Source organism: Lepisma saccharinum, chromosome 16, assembly GCF_977018435.1.
Source record: "Lepisma saccharinum chromosome 16, izLepSacc3.1, whole genome shotgun sequence".
Lineage (NCBI taxonomy): Eukaryota > Metazoa > Arthropoda > Insecta > Zygentoma > Lepismatidae > Lepisma > Lepisma saccharinum.
Window position 1 is genome coordinate 50,857,811 of NC_139244.1, and position 14,262 is coordinate 50,872,072.

Here is a 14,262-nt window from a genome sequence, read left to right on the forward strand (position 1 = left end):
TTAAGAAAGAAATTCACAAGTTATGCTCAAAGCCATGTGCTTGTTTCCTTTTAGCGTGTCTTGTTACCAAAGCTCCGCTAAATTTCCTGAAAACATGCCAAAAAGGCGGGGATGCATGAGGACAACATTTCCAACATCCTCAGTGACAATTAAAGTGCTTATATTGAATGTAATTGTAACTATAATTCTGAGAACTTGAAGACATTTCGAAGCTAGCGGTTTCCATAACGGAGGTATCGCAAGCGATTTGACGGGAGTTGGCGTCCGGGCGGCCGTCAATCTTGCCAGCGTCAGGCGCCCAAAGGGGAAAGAAGGACCCTGTAGGATCGCGAAACAAATCTAATTCACAGTGGAAACTGTTCCTCTGCCGACATCTAAAGTTTCGTCTCTCAATATGGGAAAGTACTGAGGCTCATTTATCTTGGACACATTTCTTTTGTTTTAAATCAGATCACCAGACTTTTTTATCAGGGTTTTTGACGGTCGAGGAATTTTAAATAAATTCAATTCCGGTCCAGGAGAGAAAATCATCAAGCGTAAAAGGGTTCTGGACCGTAAAGAACCATTTTATCTGTAAAGTATTTTAATTCGGTCCAGGAACCTTTTTTCCGGCTGAATTTAAATTCGGTCCAGGATTTTTTTTCGGATTAATTTAAATGCGGTCCAGGAACCTTTTTTTCAATGAAACAATACGCAACTTGCACCGAATTTAAATTGCGCGAGAGAGTGGGTCTCCTGGATGGCGCAATGGTAGTGTCGTCGCCTTGTAATCAAGGGGTGCCGGGTTCGATACCCGAAGGAGGCACATAGTGGTTCGAATCCCACTTTAAACTTTATGTCCAGTCCCGCTTAGCCTTACCGTGCATGAAGTGGACTTAAAATAACAATTCAATCAAAGAATCAATTAAATTATGCGAGAAGAAAGGTTCCAATCCTGCAGCGGAACCCAATAGATCCCATTAGAATTTATAGGTCCCTGGATCTTTAGCAATCCTGTTTTAAAACTTTGTTTTCTATTATTAGACTAAAGTAAGATGCGTTCTTCCTATCAGTAGGCCTATATTACATCATGTAAATTCATTGACAATCAATCACATTCATCTTATATCACATGCAGAATTAACACATTCTCAATATACGAGGGTTGGGGAGTAAGTCATGGCAACCCAGTAATAATTTGACTATCGAAGAATGTATTAAAAATTTGTTATATACAACTGAAAGAGTATCAATTATGGATATTTTGTTGGTAGGAATCATGAAAGAAAACCCAAGCAACCTGTGACATACTACACATGTGCACATGTTACAAAAAATTGTCTTATTATGACAAACCTTCGAAATAATCTCCCGCATTGTCCACAGCACGCTGCCGTCGATGTGGAAGAGTTCCTGCAGCGACATCTACGACATGCCGTTAGGGAGAAGCATCCAGATCTACTGCATAATGCAATCATACTCCACAATAATGCAAGGCCACATAAGGCAGCTTGTGTACGGGACCTACTGCGCAGCGTGCTGTTACTGGGTTGCCATGACTTACTCCCCAACCCTCGTAATTTCCAATACGAGTATATACTAATCAAACGTTAAAGTGACCATATGTTCTATACATCACAGCCAAAGAAGCAAATGAAAATATAGCCGTTTTAAACTTTCAATAAATCTCTCAATAATCACTAGACCGACGAACTGAAACCAGTTAAAGAATGTGGAATATTAAATAATTGTTCTTTTCAAACAAGTATAGTGTTACTGTGGTGTATTACAACTTGCTTTATCACCATGTGACATTATTTAGTGGGATGAGATCGGATCGAGTCACGTTTATGATCAATGGCCAATACTCGAAAAATGTTGACGTTAGCTGAACACTGACTGCGGAGTTTGAAAAAGCATGTCGGGTTGCGTACCTTACGGCTGGATCTTTTGATGGTTGGTTGGTTGATTTGGCGTTTTAAGTCCACTTTATGCACAGTAAGGCTAATCTGGACTGGACCTACAGTTTAAAGTGGAATCCAAACCACTATGTGTCTCCACCGGGTGGATCTTTTGAGACTGGCAAAATTAGCAAAGATGTATAATAAGTGGAAATTGTTGCATCTGTTGGTTAACATGCAACAATGTGTAAAACATACAATTTACAATAAAATAAACAACATTGAGATAAAAAAAGGTCCACTCGTTTATTTCGTTAACGTCGCAGAACTGAAGAAAGCCGCCGCCATGAACGTGGGTGAGGATAAATAGCGGGCGAGTTGTTTTTGTCCAATCACACTCAACCTTCAGCCAATGGGCGCAGCTGTCATTCTGCTCGTCTACTCCACGTGGAGTCTCAGTCACATGACTGCGGATACGCTGTTGCCGTACTTTGCAACTTCAATGTAGAGGACAAGAAGATGTGTGGCGGCACTGTGCGTTGGATGTGATTGTTGCAGCTGGTGGGCGCGCTCCGTGGACTTCAAAACCAGCCGGTCGTTAACGTAGCTAGCGCGTCGACTATATAACACTTTCCACGTCATATTTTCAATCTAGAGTCAACCTGATATAAACTTTACTTACGTCAGAAATAGTCACATAACCATTCTTTGAGCTGTTATTAAACAGAGATTTCACACCAAAGCGTGTCGCACGGAAGCGAACCCTCAGTAATTAATGCAACCTTTCAAACCGAGGAGATACGACAAGGTGCACTCGTTGCTTGTCACTTGCGTATCGCTCGTACTGTGTGACACGTGTAAACTGCATGGTAAAATTCTTTAATTTCTGATAACGTAACGAATACTTGATTTATATTTTATTGTAGTTTCTCAAATTATATGTTACAGGAATGTAAACAAAATCTCTCTAGCCAGGGACTTCGCGTATTCAATTATGGCAATGATTAGTGTGAAAATTTTTCTTACGATCTGTTTGTGTTTGTCGGAGTTGACGATGCCAGTGACCGTGGAAGACACACCGGTGATGAAATTCATGAAGGATGAGATGAAGAATCTTCTCCTTGCACTCGAAACCAGGCGGCAGTTGAAGTTGTTCATCTTGGTGCACGAAACGTCCAGGGATGAAGGTATGTATGTGAAACTTACTGAACGTTTATTTAGCGTTACTGAGTAATTTTTGGCTATTTACGTATAACAGATGCAAAGAACTAGAAGAATTGATTGCGAGAGATTGTAAACAAGGCAATACGAGCTTTTGTGTGTGTGTGTGTTCATAATTTATTGTTAATATATTAAACAACCCTCATATATTGTTTTTTTAATGCTTTTTTATAAGAGGTGGCTGCGTCACAATTCGCGAAACTGCCTATTCTACAGAAATACAGTTACAGCCTCTTTGTGCCACTTTTGCCCGCACTATGCTAAATCTTACCTACCAAGCGAAAGTAAACTGTCTTTGGCAACACTGCTTGTGAGGTTAACATACACCGTGAAAGGCTACGCCTCGCCCGAACACATGTACACTCACACACAAAAAAAAGCTAAAAAAATTATACACCGTGAAAGGCTACGCCGAGTTGGAAACACTGCTTGTGAGGTTAACATACACCATAAAAGGCTACGCCGAGTTGGCAACACTGCTTGTGAGGTTAACATACACCATAAAAGGCTACGCCGAGTTGGAAATACTGCTGGTGAGGTTAACATACACCATAAAAGGCTACGCCTCGCCCAAACACATGTACACTCACACACAAAAAAAAAGCTAAAAAAATTATACACCGTGAAAGGCTACGCCGAGTTGGAAACACTGCTTGTGAGGTTAACATACACCATAAAAGGCTACGCCGAGTTGGCAACACTGCTTGTGAGGTTAACATACACCATAAAAGGCTACGCCGAGTTGGAAATACTGCTGGTGAGGTTAACATACACCGTAAAAGGCTACGCCTCGCCCAAACACATGTACACTCACACACAAAAAAAAAGCTAAAAAAATTATACACCGTGAAAGGCTACGCCGAGTTGGAAATACTGCTGGTGAGGTTAACATACACCATAAAAGGCTACGCCGAGTTAGCAACACTGCTTGTGAGGTTAACATACACCGTGAAAGGCTTCAAAATATCAGTTGGTGAAATTTTCGGGGGGTGAGTTGGCACCACTGCGAGCCCCACATGATGATTCGAGCCCCAAATGAGGATTTAGAACCGGGCCACCTGTACTACTTATACGGCGAAGAGTGGATTTTAATAGCAAATTTCCAATGGTAAGTTCTGCCATCGCCGTAGGGTTAGGCAACACACATAACGTTATGAATGATACGAGGGTCACTATTTATATTTTGAGCCTTGGCAACACTGATTGAAGTTAGGCGCGATTTGACGTTTGCACGGAATCGTCTGGAATTATTGACCATAACGTACTTCAAATGTTTTGTCAATAGCTTGATTTGTGTTGATTATCTTGCCTTGGAGATTGCGCGACAACAATAAAATGGAATTAACTCGTGAACATTTTCGTGCGATGATTTTTTACGATTTTCGACGTGGATTATCAAGACAAGAGTGCATCGATCAACTTACTTCCACATTTGGTGATGAAGCCCCATCCTTTGCCACTGTGAAACGCTGGTATAACGAATTTAATCGTGGCCGCCATTCGCTCACCGACGAGATTCGCGAAGGTCGTCCAAAATCAGTTGTTGTTCAAGAAAACATTGATGCTGTGCAAAACCTAATACTGCAAGATCGTCATGTGACATACTGTGAGATTGAGGCAACCATAGGCATTAGTTCCACCAGCATATATAAAATATTACATGATCATTTAGCTGTGAGAAAAGTATGTTCTCGTTGGATCCCACACAATTTGACAAAAACTCAAAAAGACGCTCGCGTCAATTGGTGCAAACAAATGCTCAATAAATACAATCGTGGTGCTTCAAAAGACGTATATAAGATTGTAACAGGTGACGAATCATGGATATATGCATATGAGCCGGAACGTAAACAGCAGTCGACTGTATGGGTGTTTCAAGATGAACCCAATCCAACAAAAGTTTTTCGCGCTCGAAGCACATCGAAACAAATGGTCGCCTGTTTTTTCGGGAAAACTGCTCATGTGGCAACTGTGCCTTTAGAGGAACGTAGGAAGGTCAACTCTGAATGGTACACAACAATTTGTTTGCCAGAGGTCTTCGGTCCAATACAGAAAACAAACAAATGCCGTCGGATCATTCTTCATCAAGACAATGCCAGCTGTCACACATTTCGTCTAACAACCGACTTTATGAACAGTCAAAAAATCGAATTGATGGGTCATCCGCCGTACAGTCCTGATTTGGCACCCAATGACTTCTTCTTGTTCCCGAATGTCAAGAATAAATTGCGTGGACAGCGATTTTCGTCGGCGGAAGACGCCGTTGATGCGTTCAAAAACCATATTATGGAGGTGTCTCAAGAAGATTTGAAAAACTGCTTTGACAAATGGTTCGAACGAATGCAAAAGTGTATTGACCATAAAGGAGAATACTTCGAAAAACAATAAAGCAGTTTTCAATACCAAATTCCTGTTTTTTTTTCATTATTAGGCTCAAAATATAAATAGTGACCCTCGTAGTACGTATTTCAGGATATAGGTGTCCAATTTTCATTGCCGGTGACTATACCTAATCAGCTTTTTTCAGGAATGTTTAACTATTTTAAGTTTTATTAAACCTATTTCAGGATATTTCGAGCCTAACGTAAGATTTTTTGGACCTATTTTAGGATATTTAGAGCCTAATTTAGGATTTTTAGAGCATATTTTAGGAACCTAAAAGCACAATTTTTAGAATCTAAAAATCCGAGGTCTAGTCATAATAAACATATTACGCAAGAAATATAATCCAATTAATTTACCACTCATTCAGTTGCGCATTAAGTAGGTGGATGGGGGAGGAGAGAATTTTACATTATTCATATTAAATAGTGATTACTCTTAAGATATTGACTGTGGACTAACAAGAATCCCCATTTCTTCCTGGAGGAAATGTATTGGATTAGCAATTATTGTGCATGGAACTTAATTCATGTTTGTTGAAAACGTTGCACGTAAAGTGGTGGGAAAATGTCTCGATATTTATTTCAATAAAATAATTATACGCAGTACCCTGGATCTACTTAATTACAAGAAAGAACAAGGTTCTCTAAAAATAACGATTTTGTACGTAACGCCAAATACAACTTCAAACCCAATATATATATATAGAGAGAGACTCACTGACTCACTGACATAAATGTTCTCCATGAAGGAAGCCCCGGAGGCGAAAAATTACCGATTACGACCCCTCATAAAATCGTCCTAAAAGACCGAGAAAATTCAAAAATCACTCAATTAGCCCTTTTTTAAGGGTGAAAATGCCCTTTTTTCACATCCCTAGCAACCGTTTCCAGGGGTATTTTTTTACACATTATTTCCTTCAATTCTGAATTGTGTAGCTAAATACATTATATTTCTCACAGATCACACACGGATGAATCAACTCCTGGTTCAAAAAGGCGCCTCAAACAAGGGTGTCATCTACATAAGGAGTTTCAGCCCAGACACAATTACTTACGTATATATTGGTAAACTCAATACGAAAATATCTACATCGTGGTTGTTTTAATTAAATGTTTAGATATATAATAGCATACAATTACTTAGAGAGTTTGCGGTGCTTGTTGTTCACCATGGAAACGGACGTTGCTAGGGAACTTAAAGAAAGATTATTTTCGCCCCAAAAACTACTGTAAGGGAATTATGCTAGACTCTTCGAATTTCAAAACATGAGCATTAGAATTTATTACAGAGGAGAGGTAGTAATTTGACGGAAAACAATTATTTTTCAATTACGTTTACAAATGTGAAAATGACAAAGACGTAAATATTGCTTTTCCAATTTAGATTCGCTATTGAATTCATTTTTGCAAAACATCCAACTAATTTTCTTCAAAGGGTTACTACTTACTCACTTTATTATTAAGAAGTTAGACAATACTATTTTGAATATTTGTACCATATTAGAGCCCGTACACACACAAAGTTACGTTCAAGACTTTCCAAATAAGCGAACCACGTCGACGAACGCACGAAATGATAGAAAACAATTATTTTTAAATTACGTATAAAAATGTGAAAATGATAAAAGGCGTAAATACTGCTTTTCCAATATAGTGTCACTATTCAATTCGTTTATATGAAAAATCTAATACCCAGTTTATTATTATGAAAATAGACAATAATGTGTTGAATATTTGTACAATATTAGAGTACTTTCTAAACTTTTCAAAGTAGCCAACTTATACACTTGTTCCCCTACATCCAATACAACATGCAGACATTTTCAAAGTCATTGAAGAACCCCATCTATAACGTGATTGCGTCCACAACGTGGCCGAAGGTCACGCATGCGAGCGTACAAGACGTGGCCAAAGGCCACGTCGAAAATGCGCGAGTCCAATATATATATAGCCCCAATCCCACCCAAGACTACTAGAAGGAAAGGCTGGGGTCAGACACGCCTCTTTTCGTGACTGCCGCGGGTGTGACGTCATTGGGCGGACGAAACCCAGCTGAGTCTTTACCCCATACGGAAAGAAACGTAGAAAGGCTGATCTGTTTTGTTCTTTTCGCTCCTATTTTCTTGTATTTCTGGATTGTTTGGTTCAGGGTGCGAAATCCTGGAGGGGACGAGGGGGATTTCCCCCCCACCAACAATCTTGGCCACAAAAAAAAAAACACCAAAAATTTCCAGGGGGAAAGAGTTTTTGTTATAACAATGAAAAGATAAGCAATTACTTTTAATTTCAAATATACTTTACTAAGAATAATATTGAAAACACACACAAATTAGTGTAGTTGTGAGTGTTGAATGCTTTCTGTCTCAAGAGATTATTAACAAATCTACATCAATACGCACAGTAAAAGTAAAACAAGAATGCAAAACAATAATAACTATGAAATCTAATTGATTTATATTAACATAGTGCACAAACTAAACAAAAACTTACACATAATAAAACCACTTCAACTGCCATAATTTATTAACATCTTTAACCGGTTAGTAAAGGAATTAGTTACCTGCTTTACACTATCTGATATGTATGAAAGTAACAAATTAATTTCTAATTAATAATCACAATAATTATTTTAATTGAGTAATTTATTTTTACTTTTAATAACATTACAAATATGTACATCGTATAATTCACACATATGTTTGTGGGGAGGGGGTTGTAGGTTACGAACTTTCTCCCCCTCACCAGTTTTCAATGATTTCGCACCCTGGTGGGTTGTGAGGTGTTGCAGTTCACAATGCCTTCAGTGAGGTGTTGCGACGTGTCGTGATCTCCGATGAAAAAATAAAAACAGCGGGCGACAATATATAACTGAACACATCGCATCTAACGAGACTTGTTAGTGGATTGCAATACCAGTAGTCTCATTACACAACATCAGACTACCATACACTTCAAAATACACAACTTGCTATTTATATACGAGTGATGCTTAAATGACAACGTAGTTCAACTTCCGTCCTCCATTGTTCTATTATTTATTCAGTCAAATTTTCATCACAATCCCCCCCCCCCCCAAAGTTAAGTGGACTCAACCAGCTTTCACATACCCGCCTGTGGGCACCCCTGTTCGACATTCCACTGATTATATATACGTATAAGTATATAAAGTGACCCTCGACTTTCTTCAGTTCTATGTCTCAAGTTTTCGTTCAGTGAAAAGTTTTTTAAAGTGTGTGTTACATAATACACACGGAACTTCCTCACATTCCTCCCTGTGTAGTTGAAAGATTCATAAGACTCAGAATTGTAATCTGAATAAGGAAAATTAATTAAGAAATAAATACCAATAGTCGAAGCAAAGTTACCAAATTTGAAGAAGTTAAGTGAAAACAGCTCCTCTCTCACTCCTAAAAGAGAGCAATAGACGAGATTGTTTTCTTTTACATATTCAACTTAACCATAATTTTGGCTTTCTGCCTTTCTTTATTTAACAAAATTATTTTACGCATTCAACATATATATTTTTCTTTCTGCCCTAACAAAATACATTACTAGGTGAATTAACAGCAATTTTACATGAAACTAATGTTTCACAGAGGAATGTGACGACTTATAAACTCCCGATAAAATGTGTGCGTAAATGGCTGTGTAATCCATCTGTAAGGACATACGTTATGTCGGATCCTAAGTAAGTCTGTGTATTCACTCCCGATTAGCTTCTGGGCATAATTACGGCTCTTTTTTGTTCATAATTACTGCTTTGATTCGGCTGCGAAACCGGAGCGTAGAGCGATCTGTCCGCGCGTGATGTCACGCCTGACGTCAAGGACCACGTGATCAGGTATGGCCCCAGCCTTCTCCTCTACTAGTCTTGAATCCCACCACTGACTGACTCACTGACATAAATGTTCTCCATGAAGGAAGCTCCGGAGCTAAAAAATGCCCGATTACGACCCCCGATGAAATCGACCCAAAAAGCCGAGAAAATTCAAAAAATCGCTCAATTGCCCTTCCTTAAGGGTGAAACTGCCCTTTCTTCACGTCCTTAGCAAACGTTTCCACGGGCATTTTTTGAAGCACACATTGTTTCCTTCAATTCTTAATTGTTGAGATATATTATATTTCTCACAGATCTACAACACACAGATGAATGAACTGCTGGTTAGAAAAGGTGCCTCAAACAAGGGTGACATCTACATAAGAAGAAGTTTCAGTCCAGATTCAATTACGCATACATTGTTATATTCAATGCGAAAATATCTACATGGTGCTTGTTTTAACTAAATATTTAGGGGTATAATAACAAACAATTCTTTAGAGCTTGCAGTGTTTGTTGTTGTCCATGGAAACGGAACTTAAAGAGAGTTTATTTTCAACCGGAAAACTACTGTAAGGGAATTATGCTAAACTGTTCGAATTTCAAAACATGAGCTTCAGAATTTATTACAGAGGAGATGTAGAAATTTGATGAGGAATGACGGAAAACAATTACTTTTCAATTACGTTTACAAATGTGAAAATGACAAAAGACGTAAATATTGCTTTTTCAATTTAGTGTCGCTATTGAATTTGTTTATACAAGAAATCTAACTATCTTGAAACTGTTATTGCTTACTCAATATATTATTAAAAGAATTGGCAATAATATTTTGAATATTTACTCCATATTAGAGCCCGTACACATGTAAAGTTACGTCCAAAACCTTCCAAATAAGCGAAGCACGTCGGCGAGCGTACGAGACGTGGCCAAAGGGCACGTACTATAAAAATTACAGAGAAATAAAAATAATACATAATACATATAACAACGGTAATCCAATGTGTATATAAAGCCCCAATCCCACCACTTACTCACTGAGATAAATGTTCTCCATGAAGGAAGCCCCGGAGGCAAAAAATGACCGATTACAACCCCCATGAAATCGTCCCAAATGTTTATTATTAAGAAAATAGACAATAATACATTGAATATTTGTGTCTTATTAGAGCCCATACACACATAAAGTTACTTTCTAAACTTTTAAAATTAGTGAACTTATACACTTGTTTCCCTTCATCCAATACAACATGCAGATATTTTACCCCATCTATAATATGATTACGCCCACAAAGTAGCCGAAGGTCACCAAGGCCATGGCGAAAGTACACGAGTTGAATTATAAAGACATAAAGAGTTCATGTTTCTTCTGTATAATTCTGTACTTTTCATTACTCACTAATTACTATTATTATTTCTTTAGTCCAGCAGTGTGAAAACATTTTTCCCTTGCAGATTGTTGGTTGTCGTACAGTTGATGTAGTGATCTGTATTTCCCAAAAAGGCACTAAATTGCCAAAGAAATTCAACCTTGTGAAATTAAATCTCCAGACAACCCTCCAAAGTACAAGGAGCATCTTAAGAACATTGTCGGCGTAATACAACCGGATGGCAAATGGAAACTTTCAACAATGAATTTTTTAGACAGGAAATCTGACATCATGGGATATACGGAAAATCAGTGTCAACTGTAAACCCGCTTTAGGCGGAAGCATTTCATTAGACATTTTTGTAAACATTGTAAACATTACAAAATGTAAATGCTTCCAAAAATCTTATAGCAGATAGTACTTTACACGAAAGCATTTCATGGAACATTTCGGTTAGCTGTTAAGATTACATTGTATGATACATACAGCACGATAGGCACATCGAGTTACACCATATATGGCGAGTGCACGGTGTTTACAATTGAAAAACTAAAATATTCTACCATAGGCTACGTGTATAGTAAACGTTGTAAAGTATATATTTAATCAGCGCCATGCTTCTCTACCTAAAACCATTTAATACGAAGCGTAATTCCTTTCGGTTGAATAATTATCTTGTTTTAAAAATGAGAAGTGATACGTTGTTTACATCTCACGCGGCCGCCAATACAACTGCGCTCGTGACCTACAGGTCGCTTCTGATTGGTTACGCTACGAAAAATGCTACGGACCGAGCCTATCCTTGAGAAATACCATGAAATATGCCATCGCATCTGAAATGCCATACCATTTCTCACTTAACACGATAGCATTTTGGTCATGGCACAAATGTTAAGAAAAATGCGAAGGAAAATTCTTTCGTCTAATGCGGATCTAAGTCATATCTCGTATCACATTTTAAACAATTCAGAGGTATTGAGAATAATATCAGGTAGTTCAACTTCAAAATTAATTGCCCTACTTTGAGACTTAATTAGAATATAAACTGGAATTGTAAACGAGTAAAGCTACACCTCCCCACTAATTGCCAAGTTCGGCGCTGGTGGGGGATGATGTGATCAGCACCATGTAACTGAAATCATCCATAATGGAAATCGAACTCAGGTATTCTGCGTGTCAGAGTCTGCAAATGTAGGCCACTATTTATTTTTCAATCAACATTGCAACTAGATCAAAATACGCCGTCCTCCGTGGTTAGCAGTGGTCACGGGTTCGAATCCCAGCTTGGACATTGTTGTTCTTTGTGAGTGTCCCTTCATCAGTTTCATCATATCATTTCGCATCCTCATCTTCGCGATTAACCAAAAGAAGAAGAAGAAGAAGAAGAAGAGCGAAGTAAATAAACCAAACCAAATCAATCAGATCATCTAAATTCTCTTGTTGAAACCTGTAATCAGAACTAACCTTTAACCGCATAACAATAATGACTGACACTATTTCTACTTAAGTCAGTGTCTTATCGGAACTAATTAGTGTAATGTTTCAATTGTGAAATTATATATTTTACCTGAATTTTGAATTATTATACATATTAACAATTTCAGGAAGGTGTCTTTTTGTGAAAGGTTGAGCATTTGCAGGCTCGATTTGAATCTTATGCAATTGAAAGTGACATTCTTATAATCTAAAAATCCAATGAGCAACGAAGAATATAGTTTTTATCTACCCGTTAAAAGATCTGACACGTAAGTAAGTTAACTAATCAGATTCAGTTACTAGTTTCTGAAACGTTGATTGTTTTTTCGGTAAGTTTAGTTCTGGTAAGATTGCTAGTAGGTATGTTTTTTGACAGGGAGACACTTATTTCTCATGGACTATAGTACTCGATTAAGTAGGTCATTTAATGTTGTAGTGGATGCATTTAGTTAACCTGCTCAAGGTAGTATTTTGTTATCCGTATTGTCTGCCTTGAGGGGTTCGTTTTCCTATATTGACATAGTTTGGTACACAGTCTCACTTCTGTACAAATATAAAGGCAGTGTAACACACGCACACTAAACCTGCAATTACTTGCATATGTCCTTGAACTTAATGATTTTATCGAGTGGTTAACTTAAATTGCAGTCACGCAAAAATCCACGTTACATGATGTACGTTCTTGACATTAGTTATGCAAAGTAACACAGCTCTCTTTACATTCAATGCGCAGTTGTCATCAAGCCGTGCACAGCTGGGTCAAGACGTAACGTTTTGTGACGAAACTCGCATTGTATTTAAAGGTATCTGGATCTAGAATCCTTAGATCCGACATTTTCATGTCGAATCCTTGAATCGGGTACCCAAACGTTGAATCCTTCGATTCAATACCCTAACATCGAATCCTTGGATCTGATATCCCAACGTCGAATCCTTGGATCCCACGCCCTAACGTCGAATCCTTGAATCCCATACCCTAACGTCGAGTCCATGGATACCTCACCCTAACAAAGTCGAATCCTTGGATCTGATATTCTAGCGTCGAATTCTTGGATCCCAGGCTTTAACGTCGAATCATTGAATCCCAGGCTTTAACGTCGAATCATTGAATCCCAGGTTTTAACGTCCAATCATTGAATCCCACCCCCTAACGTGGAATCCTTGGATCCCACTCCCTAACGTGGAATCCTTGGATCCCACCCCCTAACGTGGAATCCTTCGATCCCACCCCCTAACGTGGAATCCTTGCATCCCACCCCCTAACGTGGAATCCTTGGATCCCACCCCCTAACGTGGAATCCTTGGATCCCACCCCCTAACGTGGAATCCTTGGATCCCACCCCCTAACGTGGAATCCTTGCATCCCACCCCCTAACGTGGAATCCTTAAATCCCACCCCCTAACGTGGAATCCTTGGATCCCACCCCCTAACGTGGAATCCTTGGATCCCACCCCCAAACGTGGAATCCATGGATCCCTCCCCCTAACGTGGAATCCTTGGATCCCACCCCCTAACGTGGAATCCTTGGATCCCACCCCTAACGTGGAATCCTTGGATCCCACCCCCTAACGTGGAATCCTTGGATCCCACCCCCTAACGTGGAATCCTTGGATCCCACCCACTAACGTGGAATCCTTGGATCCCACCCCCTAACGTGGAATCCTTGCATCCCACCCCCTAACGTGGAATCCTTGGATCCCACACCCTAACGTGGAATCCTTGGATCCCACACCCTAACGTGGAATCCTTGGATCCCACACCCTAACGTGGAATCCTTGCATCCCACCCCCTAACGTGGAATCCTTGCATCCCACCCCCTAACGTGGAATCCTTGGATCCCACCCCCTAACGTGGAATCCTTGGATCCCACCCCCTAACGTGGAATCCTTGCATCCCACCCCCTAACGTGGAATCCTTGGATCCCACACCCTAACGTGGAATCCTTGGATCCCACACCCTAACGTGGAATCACTGGAACCCACCCCCTAACGTGGAATCCTTGCATCCCACCCCCTAACGTGGAATCCTTGGATCCCACCCCCTAACTTGGAATCCTTGGATCCCTTCCCCTAACGTGGAATCCTTGGATCCCACCCCCTAAAGTGGAATCCTT

At 39.4% G+C, this 14,262-nt stretch overlaps 1 protein-coding gene across 1 annotated transcript in view; it reads left to right on the top strand.

Annotated features, from left to right (window-relative positions):
- The first annotated feature begins 2,934 nt into the window (after positions 1–2,934).
- LOC146000580 (uncharacterized) overlaps positions 2,935–14,262 on the top strand; it is a 212,177-nt gene continuing 200,849 nt past the window's right edge. The window contains exon 1 of the mRNA XM_083138330.1: positions 2,935–3,067. Within this exon, the coding sequence (XP_082994456.1) occupies positions 2,935–3,067 (133 nt within the window). The remainder of the gene's footprint in view (positions 3,068–14,262) is intronic.